General features: G+C 41.8%; 1 protein-coding gene across 3 annotated transcripts in view; it reads left to right on the top strand.

Moving 5' to 3' along the window:
• zmat4a (zinc finger, matrin-type 4a) overlaps positions 1-21,328 on the top strand; it is a 376,811-nt gene that overhangs the window by 27,278 nt on the left and 328,205 nt on the right. For all 3 annotated transcript variants that reach the window (XR_004560878.1, XM_034171037.1, XM_034171036.1), the window contains exon 2: positions 17,958-18,059. Coding sequence is in view for 2 of the 3 variants with exons in the window: in XM_034171037.1 (XP_034026928.1) it covers positions 17,958-18,059 (102 nt within the window). In the remaining variant the exon portion in view is untranslated. The remainder of the gene's footprint in view (positions 1-17,957; positions 18,060-21,328) is intronic.

The raw sequence follows: 21,328 nt of genomic DNA, 5'->3' as shown, positions 1-21,328 counted from the left end.
GAATGGAGTGATGCATATTCAATAAAGCTGATTTTCATCAGTGCGGATAGGCTTTGATAGGACCCAGTACAGATTTTTGAGACTCGATAGGAACAACCCTACTCATGGCTTACTCATTTAGAGCAAATCCTGTATTCAAAGATGGATAAGGTGCTAATGGATTGAAGGCTTCACATTAATCAGTGTTGTGACGCTGTACACATAATGAGTGCTTCAAAGAGTTAATGATTTCTTTGGTAATTTCTAAAGATGTTGTAATTCTCTTCTTTTTTTTTCTTTTTGAAACATGCATTTGCAAAGCAGTTTGTAAGGCAAAAGTGCACGTGCATGCTGTTAAGCGTTTCATTATATGAGCTGTCCATGGTGCTGAATGAGCCAAAAGCAGGCTTAGTGGAAACTCAGATGAGGAAAATTCTTGTGTTTTTAGTTTCACAAAGGAAGTTCACATTCATTTGCTGTCGATTACATGGCTCACTTAGAGCGCAACCTCGCTGCCAGGTTTTCTCAAACAAACAGTTTCTTCTCCTCTTCAGCTGAAGCCTGCAGGGTTTTACTGCAATCCAAATTCTAATCTACACACAACAAAATGTACGAATTTCAATTCAGTTCATTTATATGGCGCCAAATCACAACACAAGTCACTTCAGCGGGTAAGGTCTAACTTTACCATCCCCTGAACCAGCACGTAGGCAGCAGTGGTAAGGAAAAACTCCCTTAGGTGTTTCTGAGGAAGAAACCTCGAGCAGACCAGACTCATTTGGGGGATCAACTGCTTAGGTCATACTAACAATAACAAAGATCAAATAAACTAAGTACAACAAAGGATTGTCAAACATGCAAACCAAAAACAGGAAAAGGCAGAATTACAAGGCCATAAGCCAATGTTCACAGTTTTTCCTCACATGATGGAGGTCTTCATCATGCAAGTTCAGTTGACCCACATGCTCAAACAGGGGACCACTAGATGGGTGCTTCACTGCACCCATCAACAAGGACTCATTCAACTGCACCTGAAACACAAAAAGAATCAATCAGCTGGAACTAACAACTTAGTCCAGTCAAAATGGGCAAGCGGTTGGAAAAAATTAGTAAAAAGCTGAAAATTGGTGTATGCTGTCCCCTCAGTAGCCTTGATAACATACAGAAAGTTCCCATGTATCCTCATTGAGCTTTCACCGTTATGACGTCATGGCATCATAACTTTTATTTACATGAGAAATGGCCTCATCTGGATATATAATTTAGTATACAATTATATTATTGATTACTTTTTTATTAAACAGCCATACAATGCTTTGGAACATTGGGGTAAACGTAAATAAAAGAGCATGAGATCATAATGTCATGACCTCATCTATGATGTCATAATATGATGTCATCATGTTGAATTACCTCATAGTTTGTAATTATTGGAATTTTCACTGGGATGTTGAAGAACCACAAAATACTTTTAAAAGAGGATGCTATACAATCCAGGATAGGTGTTCTATGCAGTTTTTAAACTTGGGGACTTTGGTTCACAACATAGTTTTACGGTTCGAATCAGACTGTGCCTACATGAAAGGTTATGAAGGGGATTTTCGATTTCTTGTATTTACAGTCATGGATGAAGTCATATTCATCAAAATGATCCTTGTCAGCCATCTGGAAATGTTTTATTTTTAAGTACCAGTGAATCGGAATTGAACTTGTCTTTGCTCTCTTTTCCAGTGTTTTGATACACAAACGTCTGCTTTGTCAGAATTGCTGCAATCATTTCTATGGCAGTAGCCACATAGAATTGTACAGCATAGACCTGACTTCTTGCAGCCACACAATCGATCACAACCAATGACGTCATGGTGTCTGCTTGATGTCATAATATAATATCTGTTTAATTTTGAAGCAATCTTGTCTATCAAACAATGAAGATACATATAGTAAAAGTAATAGATACATATAGCACTGCAAATAATTAAATGATGAACAAGGAGGATACGTGGGGACTTTTAGTATGTTGTTTTTAGGATGGTTAAAGGATTGCATCCAGAAATTTTCAGCTTTCTACTAATTTTTTCCAACCTTGGCCAAAAAATACTTCTGGACTAAACTCACAGAACACTATTTCTCAGCAGGAAAATAACGGAATAACAGTCATGATGCTAATGTGATCACCATGAGCTAGCTCTTTACTTCATGAAAGGTCCAAGAATCTAGTTGCGATGACACTGATTCCTGCTCCAATTATTAGTAACAAGAATTAAGATGTAAGTGAAAAGTATTTCAGTACAACACTAATATCTTTGTCATGAAGGGAGAACAAATGGGTCTTTAATCTGGATTTGAAGAGTCACACTGTTTTATCTCAAGTGCAGGTGCACAGTAAGAGAAAGCTCTGTGTCCTGCTATCTTCTTTTTAACTTTTGGAACACACAGTCAACCGAGAACACACATCATGTTGCGGTATGTAAGGTTTAAATAAGTTGGCCAGATAGTTGGCTGCTTGTCGATGAAGGATTTTGTATGTTAATAACAGACTGTTAAAATCTGACCTGGCACAGATAGGAAGACAGTGAAGGGAGGCCAAAATTGGGGTAATATTGTCAAACTTCCTTCTCATTGTCAGAACTCTAGCAGCAGCATTTTGAACCCATTAGAGACCTCTCATACTGGACTGCAGTAAGCCAGAAAATAGGATGGTACAGTCATTCAATCTACAAGAGACAACAACATGAATCATTGTCTCTGCATCATCCATAGACAGAATAGATCTAATTTCCACAATAATACGGAGGCAACAGAAAGCATTCTTCACGGTTTCTTGAATGTGTAGGTCCAAGGACAGTGTGGGATCACAGGTCACCCCAGGATTTTTCACTTTACCTCTGTCATGAATGACTACTTGTAGTCAAGAAAACCACCAAGGACTTTTTGAACTAATCTTCCTCTGCTTTACATAAACCTAATTTACTCACCTGGTCCCAGACAGCATGCTGCGCCAATGAGGCTTGCAGGTTTACATAGCGGGTGGAGATTTAGTTACAAATCTCTTCCTAGCACAGACTGGAGAAACCAAAGGAGGAGGAATTTGGCTCAACATGAACCACTGGTGTTGTAAAGATATAACAGCACTGGTAAGATCATGTACTCCTTTGCCAGAGTCACTATTCATTTGCAAGCTTATGCGACTGTAAAACTGCTGGCTGATCTGATAAATTGGAAGTGGAGTACATACCATATTTACTCCATTAAAGCCCCCATGAAAAGCACTCACCCTCCCCGATTATTTTTTTGGCACATTGCATGTAGTGAAATTGTGAATTCCTGACATAACAGAGTAAAATTACAATGAAATAGTCCCACCTCATTGCCATGAAATTCCATCAAGTCTTTTCTGGTTTCCATGTTACTTATGCAGCCACAGTGCCTCATATTTCAGACTCTTCCCTGTCACGCAAATGCCTGCCATTCTCCTTTCCTGGAACCATTTTATCAGCTCCTCTTCAATGTCCTGATAACATACTTTCCTCCCCCCACCAGGCAGCCATTTTGCTGTTTTGGCCAGGGTTGCAAGCTTATCCTTGTTTCTACACCACTCCCAGAAAGGGTTTCTATCAATTCGGAAAATTCAAGCAGCATGGTGCTTCCCCTTCTCTTCTGCTTCTTTCTCAACTTTTAGCTTGAACGCTGCCAAGTAGCAACATTTGCGTGGAGCCATTTTATGTAATTGTGTTGCAGCTTCTGCATGCAGAAAAACATTTGTTCTGCTTCTTTTGCATGCAGTACACATGTCTGCACATACTGTAAGGCCATACTGTGTACAGCATACATGCAAGCATGTGCACGTAAATGATAGTCAATAAATGTGCCCCCCCTTCACAAAAATTGGAGGCCCCCAGGATGTTTAATGTAGTAAATATAATAATTGTTTCATGGTTGTATTTAAATAATTAGTTAATGTTTTCTTTAATGGATGAAATGGATCACAAAACGTAGGCCTCCGTCACACATAGCAAGAATGTGGAGGAACCATTCTGACAAGGCAAATATTGCCATAATCCGACACAGTGGGGAGGAAAAGAGGCATGGTCAGCCGTGGTCCGAACGCATCCGGACTGCCTCGTGCACACCTGCAGGATGCAGCCGAGACATATTTTGGACAACAGTCAGATGACACAGACTGCTGTCAGACGGCACCGACATTGGAGCTGTCACTCATCGACTCACTCACCCACTCAGTCACCCACGCAATCAAATCTCCGGTTGTCCTCACGTTCCCAGCGCTAAACTGACCTCTCATCAGTGTGTGTCTCACATGACGGAGTGCGCGAGTGTATGTGCGTAGAACAGGTGATGAGTGTGTGTCCACTCAGCTGCACGCGTATTCACAATGGCTGAACGAGCCGTGTGTGCCTTCGTGTGTAGAACAGCTGATTCCTCAGCTGCGTGTATTTGTGTTCATAAATGCTGTACCAGCCACTCTGTGTAATCAGAATTTATTATGATTTGTAATTATATTAATATTCACTTACCATCTGTAACTGTCTTGTCGTGTTTTCAGTTAATGGGTTGTATACTTACAAATTTTTTCTATTTTCTTTCAAGAAATAGAAAAAGTAATTATATATGTATATTTTTTAAAGTAGGAATAATGGGCACATTAAACTTGATTTGCACACAACTACACTCAACAAAAATATAAACGCAACACTTTTGGTTTTGCTCCCATTTTGTATGAGATGAACTCAAAGATCTAAAACTTTTTCCACATACACATTATCACCATTTCCCTCAAATATTGTTCACAAACCAGTCTAAATCTGTGATAGTGAGCACTTCTCCTTTGCTGAGATAATCCATCCCACCTCACAGGTGTGCCATATCAAGATGCTGATTAGACACGATGATTAGTGCACAGGTGTGCCTTAGACTGCCCACAATAAAAGGCCACTCTGAAAAGTGCAGTTTTATCACACAGCACAATGCCATAGATGTCGCAAGATTTGAGGGAGCGTGCAATTGGCATGCTGACAGCGGGAATGTCAACCAGAGCTGTTGCTCGCGTATTGAATGTTCATTTCTCTACCATAAGCCGTCTCCAAAGGCGTTTCAGAGAATTTGGCAGTACATCCAACCAGCCTCACAACCGCAGACCACGTGTAACCACACCAGCCCAGGACCTCCACATCCAGCATGTTCACTTCCAAGATCGTCGGAGACCAGCCACTCGGACAGCTGCTGAAACAATCGGTTTGCATAACCACAAATTTCTGCACAAACTGTCAGAAACCGTCTCAGGGAAGCTCATCTGCATGCTCGTCGTCCTCATCGGGGTCTCGACCTGACTCCAGTTCGTCGTCGTAACCGACTTGAGTTGGCAAATGATCACATTTGCTGGTGTTTGGCACGTTGGAGAGGTGTTCTCTTCACGGATGATGCGAAGGAGATGTGTTGCACTGCATGAGGCAAATGGTGGTCACACTAGATACTGACTGGTATCCCCCCCCAATAAAACAAAACTGCACCTTTCAGAGTGGCCTTTTATTGTGGGCAGTCTAAGGCACACCTGTGCACTAATCATGGTGTCTAATCAGCATCTTGATATGGCACACCTGTGAGGTGGGATGGATTATCTCAGCAAAGGAGAAGTGCTCACTATCACAGATTTAGACTGGTTTGTGAACAATATTTGAGGGAAATGGTGATAATGTGTATGTGGAAAAAGTTTTAGATCTTTGAGTTCATCTCATACAAAATGGGAGCAAAACCAAAAGTGTTGCATTTATATTTTTGTTGAGTATATAAATTGCAAATCTTAATGAATAGAAATGGGGCAAGCAAAGGCTCAAGAGATCAAATCCTCCTGGCAGCACTGAAACCAAAATGCAGGTTGTACTCAAGCTCATTGAACTGTAGTAGGATTAATATTCTCTGGAAAAATGCACAATGCAGCAATGCACAACAAACTATGTGCACGATGGGCATATACTGTTGCTGTAGCACCATGGACTCTGCCACAAATGCAGCTGTTAATCTGTGGTTTTAATGTTGTTTATGGTTGGGTTTATAGATCCTCTCAGCACTGTAATGAGAATTGATTTGATTCTGAATCGATTGGTGTGAGCTGCATTCTGAGGAAGACGGGATGTAAGCAGACATTTGCTTTTCGTTTCGTTTAAGCATAATCAGATACAGTTAGTCACATCATCTTGCCAAGATGTCTTGATTGTGTGAAGTGATCGTGAGGACATCTCATCCCTGAAAGACTGAGATCCTGCATCAGCATACACACAGACTATTTTTTTTTTTAGGACTTGCAAGGTCATAAGTGGTCACTGAGTTGATTTTAAAGAAGTCCCTCAGTGTTTGTCTGCTCCGGGTGTGCTTCTCAGCCTGAACCAGAGAACTCCAGCACTTTGTCCCATCAACATCAAGAAAAATGAGTTATTTGAAAAGTTTAAATATATTCCCACCAGTTTTCAGCCATCTGAACATTCTGCTCACTCTGAAAATAAATCCCATTTGATCCACCGACAAAAAAACAAAAAAGCATAATAATGACCTGAATAAATGCAGTGCTTTTAAAGAAGTCCCTTGATGTTTGTCTTGACCAGGTGCATTTCTCAATGTGAAACACGGGATGGCAGCACTTTTTCCCGCCAACAACATCCAAAATAAACAACAGGCGAGTGTGAACCTCACTGGGCCACTGCCTTCTTCCACTACCAGCTGTTTTGGTGTGGAGCATTAATGGAGTCTGACTTCCTCAATGGGTCACCGTAAATGGATCCTTTTCAACAATGAAAAAACTAACAGTCTTAACCAGTTACCATTATTTCAAATAAATGGTTCTAAGTTTTTGGTTTGTTTTTGTTCCTAGCCAAATACCAAAATGTTCTGGTTTTTGTTCCATGAACTGGTTCAAAGCCTTGCTTGTGATCAGTTATGATATTTTGGCCATGTGTGTTTTTCTGTGCATGATCGAGCATAAACATACCTCAGTGGCTATGGAACACCTAAAGGACCACTCCTATTTAACCTAGCGCTTGCAGATAGGTTTCTACTCTTGATAGGTGGACATGAACCAGTTGTCTGCCTGGGTGGCTGCCATTCAGGGTCCAAAACAGTTAAGTGGTGTATTGGGTTTGACTGTGATGTACCAGCGCATGCTCCCAAACCTGAGCTGAACCTTGATAGAGTGGTCAACATCCCCAAATATGGTCTGCTTGTGCTTTGTTCCTGTCAAAGAAATGATATTCTGGAGTTTTTCCTTACCGCTGTTGCCATTGTGCCCACTCATGGTGCTGGCGTTAATCGTGGCGAAAACTCCCATATGTTTTTTATTTTAAGAATTTAATATTTTTTTAAATTTGATAATCAGTCATTCAGTTTTAGCCTTTTAGATGGAAACGAGTTTCCACTTTTATTTGTAAGAGGGCACAGTGTAGTTGTTGTTGACCTAATGTGAGTGTAGAACAGGTGTCTTCTAAGTAACCTGTGATGGACTGAGATCTTATCCAGGGGGAGAGATATACTCTCACATCCGGTTCATGTTACAGTATCCAGGGATAAGTACTGGCAATAATGGGCCTCAGGGCCTATACAGTACTTAATTCATTTGCCCCTCTTTACTCCATCTGTTTCATCACCATTGATTTCCTCCACAGGCTCAAGTTTTATTTGGATGATTTTGCTCAAGCTTCCCAGTCTAATTCACACAATAACCAGCGTTGTATAGGTGTAATTAAATTAATGGCTTTCTGATGAAATTTAGTGTTAATTCAAAGCATGCCGCATTCCTTCTCCGATTTGTCTCACGTCGGTCCTGCTGGTGTGACTCACATTAGAGAGCAGCAAGCGTGACTTCAACACTGATGACACCAGCTGCTGTGATCAGATATTGACAACTGAGGAGAAAACCCTGTGTTGGTTTATGATTGTGGAGTCTCCTCTTATCTAAATTCAGTTTCATTGCTGCAGTATGCTGAAGAAGGACAGTGACACCAAGTCAGCTAAAAGTTTTGTTCCAAAGCTCATCAGCGCGCTCCTGCAGGTGTTTCACCTGCTGCTACTGTTGTGCCTGATTTTTGGGAAAATGTGCGAGACGAGAGCCGCGTGGAGCCACACATCTTGCTCTCTCCGTCTCCTCCTCCTCTCTGCCCCACTCCATGGCACAGAGCCCAACTAAGCATACAGTTACAAAGATCTTCTGCTGTGGATTTTGAGGAACAAACTGGAGCAATCTGAATTGTTCAGCAGCTGATGGATGAAAATGGGTGTGTGTGTGGAGACAATTTGCCTCATTTACAGTGTGACAGAACATAAAGATGCGCTGTTATGCGCAATAGCACGGAACAGTGCGCAACAGTGCGGAACATTATTCTAGACTGTGCGTAATGGTTCCTGATAATTCACCAGCAAGACATGCCATTAATCATTACACATGGTAACAGGTTGCAACAATTCCTGAGGACACCTGATGTCTCTGCCCTTAATCATCACATTCGTGATCAGCGGCCAAGAATGTATACTTAGTAGCATTCGTGACTTGTCATCGTTATGTGTAAATGCAGCATAAGGCCCACAGTATACTCTATTGTTGGGAAGGACTCTGATTATAAGACAACACCTCTTTATTTAGACATATTTTTGGAAAACCTTCTGAAGACCAAATCTTTTATTTGAAAATAATGATAATATTAAAATTTTGATTAGAACAAAGTAGGCGGTCAAGAACTTTTAAGCCAACCACATTTTCTTCAATTGAATTTTCACAGTTCAACTGGATGATGGAATGTGGTTATAGGCAGCTCCTCATTTCTTTTTACAACCACATACTGACACACAAGTCATTTTCTTCTAATATTGCACCACATTTATTGGGTGCTTGAGAGTGGTTTCATTCTGCTGCATTTGCCACCCTGGCCTTGAAGTTTACATCAGACCTTGTCCTCAGTTGCGCAGGCCCCATGTCCCTATCATTTATCTTATTTTTTTGGCAAGAAAAAAATTTGCCATGGTTCCAAGAATTACTAATTCTAAAACTTCCACCCCAGGGTTTACATCAATAAACAACCACAAAAACCACAAAAAGTCACTTTACTATAAAAGTTGTTACACAATGGTCAGAGAACACATTGTGTTCTTTAGAGGTCAACCAATATGGCATTTTCAGGACCAATACTGATTATTGCAAATGTAGGAGGCTGATAACCAATATTTGAAAGAAATATATTCCTGCTATGAAAAGTGTCACAAATTTGTATTCACAGAACCTTTCGACATAACCTTCACACAAAACATGCAAGGAGCTCTTGACAGCTTTCTTATAAAGTTGAACAAATGAACAAACAAACAATAAATAAATAAATGCAGCCAACACAACTCCAGTCTCTGCACTGCTCACTTTTTCTATGCCAGTCTGTGGGACAGTAGCCTTCAGCATTGATGGGCTTCTTTTTTGTGCTGTGCAAACTTAAATTGAAGACAGTAGTTTTTTTTTAGGGCACCACTCCATCTCAAAAGTGCTGCTGCTGATGCTACTGTTTCTTAATTTGGGTTGATTAATAATTTATTTTCAGCATCTGTCTACCCTTGATGTGAAACAGGCAGTGGGCACAAGGCTGGCACTAGCTGACAGAGCTCTTAAAGCCCCTCATTTATGCTCATCCCAAACAATTTGAACAGACTTGGTGCAGGAAATGAGTCTCACATGGTCAGAGAGCTCAGGAGGGAAGCGACGTCAGTGATGTATTTATATCTTTTCTTCCCTCACTGGGTGCCTGCCACAGTTATGGCCTCCAACACATTTTATCCTTGTTCAGTCAGTTGGGCCCTTGAGTGTGCAACAGAAACACGTAGCAGAAGTGCAACAGCTCCAAAGCAACATCCACCCTAAACTTGAAGGTCATTGAAAAACAAAAACAATTTTAATGTAGATGTGGGGGGCCATTAACAATTCAAAGGTGGTGGACTTCAGACCAGAAGATCCTTGATTCAAATCCCTGCCAAACCAGTAAATCGCCAAGGACCGCTGGGGACTATCCTTAATCCACAAGTTGCTCCCGATGTGAACTTGGGTGACTTACATGGCAGCACATTGACAAGTGTGTGTGTGTGTGTGTGTGTGTGTGTGTGTGTGTGTGTGTGAGAGAGAGAGATAGTGGGTGAAAATGAGGCATTACTGAAAAGCAATTGTCTGCTTCAGATGGAAAGCACTATAGAAATACAATCCATTTATTTATTTAGAAGGCACACAAAGCCGTCATTTACATTAACCTTTATTTAACCAGGTTAGTCCCATTCAGATCAAGATCTTTTGCAATGGAGACGTGGACAACGTTTCCAGTTCACCTAACCTGCATGTCTTTAAAATATGGGAGGAAACTGGAGTACCCGGAGCAAACCCATGCAAACACTGGGAGAACATGCAAACTCCACACCGAAAGGCCACAGATGGGAATCGATCCCATGACCTTCTTGCTGTGAGGCAACAGTGCTAACCACTATTACACTGTACTACCCCTTATGATGTTGGAGTCATCCTTTGTCTCAGCTGTCATTACAATAGGGTCTTTCTATATAACATGAACCCATTTCAAGTAAATCTCCCCAGTTCATTTCCATGGATTTTATCATGCACTGATTTCAGTGCATAAAAGGAAAAGGCATCAAAAACCATCATTCATCAATAGCTGATATAAACCAGTGTTTTGCTGCCGAATGGCCTCAACCCTGTCGAATGTCGAACCCTGCTTAAAAGCCTGGTCTGTGCCAGGAAACCAACAAATTTAAATGAACTCCCCAATTCTCCAAGAAGAGGGGTCAAATCTCCAGCCAGAATTATGCCAGAAGCTTATTGATGATGACCTAAAGCATCTGGTGTTATTGGGGGTGTATGTTTATATATTTGAGGCTGTATGTATAATTTTGACCCTGTGTGGATTAGAGGAGATCCAAAATAAATTCAAACTTGTGCATCCAATTATTGTTTTTTTTTTTTGTTATTTTAGGCCAATCAAGTGTTCTACAATCATTCCACCCTGACAAAAGAACAGTTCAATTACATCATTAAAAGCCCACAATTTCCATGACATTCATGCCCATGAAGAGTGTATGTAAACATCTGACCACAACTGTATATTATTTGGAAAATCAAGTGTTTGAACACCTCCCATGAAAATATATGCACCTATTAAAATATATACACCTAAAACTGACCTTTCTACTGCCTTTTTGTATCTCTCTGACAGACAAGAGTTCAGTCAAGTTGGGCAGTTTAGCTTTTAGACCCCGACTTCTCATGTATTCTACTTTTTCCCAATGCCATGCCTGAGTAAACGAGGATGAGTTGAGCCAAGCTGCATCCAAATATGAAATGTGAGCCCCTAATGGAAGCTGGACTGAATTAGTAATAGAAAGCGGAGATGGCTCAGCTGCATCCACGAGAAGGAGAGAAACGCTTTTTACAGTCACTCCTCTCTGAAATTCTTAGACACAATCACCAAGCCTGATGCAGTCACGCACTCTGACATTCCAAGAAAACGTGTTACACACTTGTTGAATGTAATTTTGGCTTCATGGTGGAAGTTTTAGTGGTGTTCTTTGCAGACGATTGATAGAAAATGATTTTCTAACTCGATGCTTGGAAACGTTGCTCAGCATCTCTGACAAACTGAAATCTTTGTGGTAGTGAAATATTGATGAACAGCTCTGAAAGCATTAAATGAGATTATTGTTTTCTTGCATCATTACATCGTCATCTGTTTGTGTTCACTCCCTACGGGCCGGCAGATCAAAGCTGCAGGTTTTTTCTGTACGTGGTGGGATGAGCTTTTCAGTGAGACTACAAACACGATGATTCTCTTTGGTAACGGTACGTTGACACTTGCACAAATTTGATCCCCGAATTTGCACGCAGTCTGCCATGCCAAAGAGTAAACTCATGGTAAACTCGTTGTAAACTGTGTGCGTCTGCGTGCAAGTGCGCAAAGAAAACTTTGAAATGTTCAAAATCTCCGGCATGCATTCATTTTGTGAACTGCATGTGAACATTGCGCAAACTATTCAAAAACACTGTGTGTCACTGTGAGTCATTAGGTCAGCGCAGCTCATCTGAACGATTATTATGAGGTATATATAATAACCATAATTTTACAGATACTCATAAGAAGGAATGGAAATGCAACTGTTTTACCAAGCCATTACAATATAAATATTACAACCCCAATTCCAATGAAGTTGGGACGTTGTGTAAAATGTAAATAAAAACAGAATACAATGATTTACAAATCCTCTTCAACCTATATTCAATTGAATACACCACAAAGACAAGATATTTAATGTTCAAACTGATAAACTTTATTGTTTTTGTGCAAATATTTGGTCATTTTGAAATGGATGCCTGCAACACGTTTAAAAAAAAAAAGCTGAGACAGTGGTATGTTTCCCACTGTGTTACATCACCTTTCCTTCTAACAACACTCAATAAGTGTTTGGGAACTGAGGACACTAATTGTTGAAGCTTTGTAGGTGGGAATCTTTCTCATTCTTGCTTGATGTGCGACTTCAGTTGTTCAGCAGTCCGGGATCTCCGTTGTCGTATTTTGCACTTCATAATGCACCACACATTTTCAATGGGTGACAGGTCTGGACTGCAGGCAGGCCAGTCTAGTACCTGCACTCTTTTACTACAAAGCCACGCTGTTGTAACACGTGCAGAATGTAGCTTGGCATTGTCTTGCTGAAAAAAGCAGGGACGTCTCTGAAAAGACTTTGCTTGGATGGCAGCATGTGTTACTCCAAAACCTGGATGTACCTTTCAGCATTGATGGTGCCATCACAGATATGTAAGTTGCCCATGCCATGGGCACTAACACACCCCCATACCATCACAGATGCTGGCTTTTGAAGTTTGCGCTGGTAGCAATCTGGATGGTCTTTTTCCTCTTTTGTCCGGAGGACACGATGTCCATGACTTCCAAAATCAATTTGAAATTTGGACTCATCAGAGCACACTTTTCCACTTTGTGTCTGTCCATTTCGAATGAGCTCGGGCCCAGAGAAGGCAGCAGCATTTCTGTATGTTGTTGATGTATGGCTTTTGCTTTGCATGGTAGAGTTTTAACTTGCACTAGTAGATGTAGCGACAAACTGTTAACTGACAGTGGTTTTCTGAAGTGTTCCTGAGCCCACGCGGTAAGATCCTTTACACACTGATGTTGGTTTTTAATGCAGTGCCACCTGAGGGATCGAAGGTCACGGGCATTCAATGTTGGTTTTCGGCCTTGCCGCTTACGTGTAGAAAGTTCTCCAGATTCTCTGAATCTTCTGATTATATTATGGACTGTAGATGATGGAATCCCTAAACTCCTTGAATTTGAATGTTGAGAAACATTGTTCTTGAACTGTTGGACTATTTTTTCACGCAGTTGTTCACAAAGTGGTGATCCTTGCCCCATCTTTGCTTTTGAACACCTGAGCCTTTTGGGGATGCTCCTTTTATACCCAATTATGACACTCACCTGTTTTCAGTTAACCTGTTCACCTGTGGAATGTTCCAAACAGGTGTTCTTTGAGCATTCATCAACTTTCCCAGTTGTTTGTTGCCCCTGTCCCAGCTTTTTTTAAATGTGTTGCAGGCATCCATTTCAAAATGAGCAAATATTTGCACAAAAACAATGAAGTTTATCAGTTTGAACATTAAATGTCTTGTCTTTGTGATGTATTCAGTTGAATATAGGTTGAAAAGGATTTGCAAATCATTATATTCTGTTTTTATTTATATTTCGCACAATGTCCCAACTTCACTGGAATTGGGGTTGTATTAATAATTACCTTTGAGACGAGTCCAGATGCGTTCTCCACGTCATGTGCACGAGAACAGCTGCAGCTGAAGAAAATTCTTCTGTGATTCTGGAGCTGGCTGCAACTCTTCTTTCACAGACTGAGACTGGCGTTGTGTGTTCGCCGCTCCTTTGGTTTTTCTCCAGTTTTCTCTTTTGTAACTTGGTTTTTAGTGGCTTGAGTGTAATTTTTTTCTTTGGGTATGTACTTGGAGTGGTTCTTGGTGTTTCAGTGTGCATTTTTAACCATTTTTTATTGTTTAGTGCCTTTTTTTGCACTGCATGATGCCACATTTCACTCTTTCGGCTAGCGCGATGCTAAGCTACTCTGCAGCTGAGCAACAGAGCCTGAACAACAATAATGTCCCTTGGGACATTCTTGCTATCAGAGAGCTTGGTTTGCTCTGCCGACCTCGCTGTGTCCACAGAGGCTCCCGGAGAAAGTTTGTATTCCATTGGACTGAGTCATCTGTGCCGGTTATCTGGTCAGCTGAGCACATCGGTGCTCGGCGCTCACGTCATCAGAGCGCGGCAGCTTCTGGGACTTGTAATCCTGATGTGACGAGAGCAGTTTCTGACTCTGTCCGGGCGCTGGATGGAAAACGTGGAGTGGATTTTAAGATACTCAGGCCTATTCAAAGATGTCAGTCTGTCAAACCGACAGAGGTCTTCAGTTTGGGTCTCATTAACATCAGATCACTGTCCTCAAAATCCCTGTTGATTAACGATCTAATTATGGATCATCACTTGGACATGATTGGGTTATGTGAAACCTGGCTCACACCCACAGTTGTTCTTCCTCTGAATAAGGCCTGCCCACCGGCATACACATTTAGTCACGTGTCTCATGGTGTGAAGCAAGGTGGGGGTGTTGCTTTTATTTATAAATCTAGGTTTACCTTATTGAATGTTGGGGGTCATAAATATAATTCGTTTGAGCATCTGATTCTTTGCTCTGCCCATGAGGCTACATACTGTCAGTGTCAGAACTATGGAAATCAGTCATGTTATTTTGTCACTGTTTATAGGCCGGCCCATATTCTGCATTTGGTACATTCATCTCTAGCCTGTCAACTAGTGCGGACAACATTTTGATTATTGGTGACTTTAACATTCATATAAATAAGACTTCTGATCCCCTTTACATATCATTTATGGAACTTGGATGCGTTGGGATTCCAGCAGTGCCTTCAGGATTCAATGCACATTAGTGGAAATACCCTTGATTTCATTCTTGCACGTGGCCTTGCTGTCACGAACATCGACATGTTGCCTCTTGTTGTGGTGGTATGTAAACGCATTTATTAGGTTTACATTTACGTTGCGGCGTTTAGTGATGCGAAAGCCTTGTCTACTTCTGTGGTGACGCATTAATCTTTCAACTATGACTGAACTCGAAGCTAGACTGCCTGAAATTTTGGCTTCAGGTTTGGAGAATGTTCAGTCAGTGGATAGTCTTGCGGATGGCTTGAATTCAGTGCTCAAGGCTACACTGGATAAGGTTGCACCTCCTCTTTTAAGGCCACGCCTTCCCAAGGCACAGTCACCTTGGTTCAGTGGTTACTTGCGTGACCTTAGGTAAAAGGCTCGAGGTTTGGAACGGAAATGGCGTAGTTCAAATTACAGGTGTTCCACCTTGCATGGCGTGATGCTATCGTAGATTATAAGCATGTACTACTGGCTACAAAGCGAGCCTTTTATTCTGATTTGATCAATAAAAACAAGCATAACTCAAAGTTTTAGTTTGAAGCTGTCACATTTCTCATTCATGGACAGCCACCTGTTATTCACTCTCCCTTTTCAGCACAGGACTTCTTGGACTATTTCGAGAAGAAAATTGAGGATATTAGGTTTAGCATATCTCAGCAGGCCTTGGTCCAACCACCGCATCCTGCTATGGAGGTGGACGCTCCCACTGAGGTGTTACCTAGATTTACAGATTTTGATGGTATCTCGCTAGGCACGCTGACAAAACTGTTTAAGGATCTATGGCCCATTCTTGGGCCGACTGTGCTGGAAACTATAAATCTCTCACTAACTTTCGGATCTGTTCCTAAATGTTTCAAGTCTGCAGTGATTAAACCATTACTTAAGAAATCCAAACTCAACCCTAGTGCATTAAAAAATTATAGACCGATATCAAATCTATCATTTTGTTCTAAAATTCTCGAAAAAGTGGTTTTGCGACAGCTCGTGGACCACCTCACTGAGAATAATCTTTTTGAGCCATTGCAGTCTGCTTTTAGAAAATATCACTCCACAGGGACAGCACTTAGTAAAGTTGTGAACAACCTTTTGTGAGCAATGGACTCGGATACCACTACAGTCTTGGTGCTGTTAGATCGTAGTGCTGCATTTGATACCGTGGATCATCATATTTTACTCTATAGGCTGGAGAATCATTTTGGGATTACTGGAGCTGCCTTGCCTGATTGATGTTATACCTGTCCAGTCTTTCTTACTGTGTGCTGTACAATGGCACTTCCTCTGATCTTAGGGACACGAAGTTTGGGGTTCCGCAGGGATCCGTTTTAGGCCCCCTGCTTTTTCCCCTTTATGTACTGCCCCTTTGGGAATATACTTCGGGGTTTTGGTATTGCCTTTCATTGCTATGCTGATGACACCCAATTGTACATGCCGATAACTGCTGGTAATCTCATTCACATAAAATCTTTGGAAAATTGCCTTGCATCAGGGAGAAGTTGGATGTCTTGTAACTTCCTACTTTTAAATTCTGATGACTGAAGTTATGATTCTTGGTCCAATGAGGTATCGGCATCAATTTGATCAGCTAGCACTTAGCTTAGGTTCGTGTGTTATACATCATACAGATAAAGTGAGGAATCTTGGGGTAATTTTTGATCCTACTTTGTCTTGTGACCTCCACATTAGAGACATTGCGAGGACTGCTTTCTTCCACTTGCGAAATATAGTGAAGATTCTTCCCATCCTGTCTATGGCTGATGCTGAGACTCTGATTCATGCATTTGTCTCTTCTAGATTGGACTATTATAATGCTCTATTTTCTGGTTTACCGCAGTCCAGTATCAGGGGTCTTCAAGTGGTTCAAAATGCTGCTGCCAGACTTTTGACACAAAGCAGAAAGTGTGACCACATTATGCCCATTTTGGGATCCCTACACTGGCTTCCAGTCATGTAAGATTGGATTTTAGGGTGCTGTTATTAGTTTATAAAGTTGTTCATGGACTTGCACCTCCCAATCTGGCTGACATGGTAAGGCCTTATGTACAATCTCCGGCCCTGCGTTTGCAGGGTGCAGGACTTTTATGTGTTCCCAGGGTGAATAAAATGTCTGCCGGTCACAGAGCTTTCTCTTACTGTGCCCCAGCTATGTGGAACGATCTCCCGACATGTATATGTATATGTCTGATACTGTGGAGACTTTTAAATCACGTTTAAAGACTCATTTGTTTTCCTTGTTTTATCATTAGTGTTATGATGTGTTTTTACTCTTGTATTCTTTTATGGTTTTGTCTTTTTATCGTATTTTTAAATTTTAATTCAGTTTTTTCTGTTTTTATTATGCAGTGTGAAGCACCTTGAGGTGATCTCATCGCGAATTGACTCTATATATGTGAATATATTTGAATTTGATTTGATTTGGAGTGATTAGAGGTGGTTTCATCAGCCAAGTTCTGAGAGCAAATGATTAATCTGCTCCGTAATAATTATTTTATATAATGAGACATCCAGCGGCACAAAGCATATGACGTATTGCGCGGTAGTGTGGGGATTAAATGCCTGTAAGTGTCAAGGTGTCTTAAATCTGTCTGGACTACACATTTCTCTGAAACTGTTAGCTCTCACATTTTTTTAGTTTTGACACAATATGCTATTGCAGTGGTAATTGTGATTCAGCCAGATCCCTCCATTATCTCCTTACATCTCTATGAACCAAAATATGAGGCGCATATGGAAACTCAAACGTACTCCTGAACAAATATCGCTTGCTCCCAGTGAATTTGGACTCCTTATGTCTCTGGTACTTTGGATACTTTTTCTATGAATTGGAATAATAAATTGACTGTTTTCCTTCAACCTTCATTGACCTTTATTGTGCGCACCTGCCACAAATTGCATCCACATGATTCACTTTTTCGTTGTCATCCACAGATGAAGTCAACAGAAGTGGACCAAGGGCTTTACACAGACAGCTACTGCAAAGTGTGCAGCGCTCAGCTCATCTCCGAGTCCCAACGGGTCGCCCATTATGAGGTGAGGATTCCCCCGCACACTTCCTCACATGATGCACACCGCACTTGTGTGGTGTTGATGAATGGCTTGCGGTCATTGTGTTTGGGTTTTGCTGTTGGTCCCAAGAGATACTTGAATGATCTGTACACCTGAGTCCTACACTCAGCATTTTGTCAGTACACACAACATATTTGGGTTTTAACTTAGGAGAGACAGAAGCAAAAAGAAATGGGAACCAGAGCTGTCTATACTGAAATTTGGCCACATTTGCTGTATTTTTCTGTGCTATAAGTTGCACTGGAGTATGAGTTGCATCTGTCCAAAAATCCGTAATGACAAGGAAAAAACAAACAACAACAAAAAATGTATGTTGCACTGTGTTGTTCATCATTTTGAAATAAGGTGCTACCATTTTATGCAGAAAGACGCAAAATTTATTTATTTGTCACATTGTTTATATATTAGATACCTGTATGCATGTATGTATGTATGTATGTATGTACGTACGAGGTCTGTCAATAAAGTAACGGTCCTTTTTATTTTTTTCAAAAACTATATGGATTTCATTCATATGTTTTTACGTCAGACATGCTTGAACCCTCGTGCGCATGCGTGGGTTTTTCCACGCCTGTCGGTGACGTCATTCGCCTGTGAGCACGCCTTGGGAAGGAGTGGTCCCGCCCCCTTGTCAGATTTTCATTGTCTGGAAATGGCGGAATGAAAAGGACTTTTTTTCTATCAGAATTTTTTCAGAAGCTGTTAGAGACTGGCACTTGGAAACCATTCGAAAAATTTATCTGGCTTTCGGTGAAAATTTTACGGGCTTCACAGAGAATAAGGTCTGTTAGTACAGCTTTAAGGACCCCTTTAAGGACACTCGGCGCGCCTCGCTCCGAGATGCGACGACGCGGCACAAGCCACTGGACCATTTCTAAATGGATGGCTCTGTGGATACACGACGGTCTCGTATCCACAGAGCCGTATCCAAAGTCCTTTTCATTCCGCAATTTCAAGACAATGAAAATCCGAGACAGAATGTCACTCTCATTAAGATCTTGTTTTGTTTTATTTTTTAACAGTGGTTGGCATTCACCTTAATGGTGCATTACCCCCACCTTCTACTCCGGAGTGTGAATCACAATACCTCACTCACTATACAGGAGCATCTGAAGTAACCTGAGCAGTCTGAAGCAGTTCAAAAGAGTGGGTGGGGGGAGGATTGTGGACTGGGTGGTGTTTTTTGTAATGGGTGGCTTAGGAGAGGACATGAATGGCCTGTTCTCCAGAGAACTGTCTAGGGTAGGGGCACGCATGAAGGGCCAAAACAGTGCAGGTTTTCCTTGCAGCCAATCACTTCACGCCTAGTAATTTTTTTGATGAGCTCCTCCCCTCTTCTTAAAGTCCATATCCTCTGCGAAAGCACCCACTGAGTTGATCGATAACAAGGAAAATCTGCACCAATTTGGCCCTTTATGCCCACCCCTGCTCTGGATGGTTCTCTGGAGAACAGGCCTTCTGTGCTGTTGGGCTAGGCTTTCCTGATGCATCTCTTCAGCCTTGTTCCCAGAGATGAGCATTTTGCCAGTTTACAATGCTTCACTTATGGATAACTATTTGTGCTTCTCTTTCACCCAGGATGTGTGGTTTATCATTCCATTTTGCACCTCTGCAAGCCATCTATTATTCCAGTCATCCTTTAGGGCCCCTTCACACATAGCACGAATAAGTAGGAATCGGGATGAATCACGGCGAAACAGCCCGCATGAAAACCTTGAGCCGACGCTGGGTGGAACACACAGTTGGGCAGGCATGAATGATCCCACTGCGACCGCCACAACAAGAACACAGTGCGAGCAGCTGGAGCGTGTGGAATGACATCGCGTAGCTGCTGGGGGGAAAAAAATACATGCCACCCATGGGATTCGAACCTGCAGTTTACAAAAGCTCTGAATGACAGACAGAAACTTTACCACTGTGCTACTATCACTGTCCTATAACCAGAGCAAAAAATGGCTAAAATCAACAAGGAGATAAACATATTAAAAAATAAAACCACACTGCATTTTATTGAATCCCTCTTATCAAGCGGACAATACAAGTATGAACTGTGTGTTCCTTTGTAGATGACTAATGGTCACAGACGTACAGTCATAATATGACATGAATCAAGCAGTGCGCTCTTATGTCCACATCTGCTGGCCCGGCGTGTCCAGCTGGCCTTGCGCGCATATCCTGTACGACAAACGTGTCCTGTGGATGGTGCGCCGCAGGACAGGCACTGTGTCATGTGGAACAAAGCTCACTTGGGTGACATGACATTCAGATTGCCCACTGCGTGTTATGATCTGACGGTCCATATCACTTGGGGCAGCCTGTCAATGTGTGCACCATGCGCTCACTCGCTGCAGCCCATCGCAACGCCGATATATGTTTTTATGTATGTCCACGTGAGGACAGCAAGCAGACACATGCTGGGACATCCACAACCAGAAATCTCAATAGCTGTTGCTGTCGGCGGACACACCCCCTCTCAGTTCAGCGCACACACCAGCATTTCACTCTGTTTCTGTGTTGTGTTATGATTTTCTTTTAGTTATTTGTTATGTAATTGTGTATGTAGGTAGTGTAGTACTTATTAATATACCTGTCCTGGCTGTGGTCTCTGTGTTTTTAATGTGACACGTCGTGTGCACTGAGCCGTCATCCATCGTGCTGTGATCAGCTGACAGGCGGGTTGCTGTGCTGTCTGTGATGTGGCTGTCCGGCCCCACATGTGATCATGCCTGTACGTACATATAAGCATTTTATGCAAGTGTGCGTGAAACACACATACGCCAAATGTGTTTCTGGGTCCGGGGCATGACACGCGCACACGTGCTAGACATATGCACCACATGTTTGTTGCTTTTTGCAACGCCACACTCATGGGGGCGAAAGTGATTGTTTGCTCACTGTTTTTGTGCTAATGAATGGCCACACATTTTCTAAGTATCCAGCGAGCGGTGTTGGATGTTCGTGTGTGTCACCTGGAATTTGCTGACACCTGCCATGAGAGGGATCGAATGGGCTCTCACACGGCACTCTCTGTCTTTCAGTCACTGGTGTGCGGGAATAGTTGTAGTGACACTTGTACGAGGCATTGGAGGCAGTTCTGATTTTCACGAATGGCATGCAATTCCTCCTTCGTGCGCTAATCGGCTTCTGTCGTGTTCTGTCTGAAGGGGGCCTTAAGAAAGCCTGTAGTTCTCTGTCAGTGGGCTATGCACTCTTGATCTTATTCCAAAAGCATC

Source organism: Thalassophryne amazonica, chromosome 5, assembly GCF_902500255.1.
Source record: "Thalassophryne amazonica chromosome 5, fThaAma1.1, whole genome shotgun sequence".
NCBI lineage: Eukaryota > Metazoa > Chordata > Actinopteri > Batrachoidiformes > Batrachoididae > Thalassophryne > Thalassophryne amazonica.
Note: the sequence above shows the minus strand (reverse complement) of the source record. Positions and strands in the feature narration are given on the sequence as shown.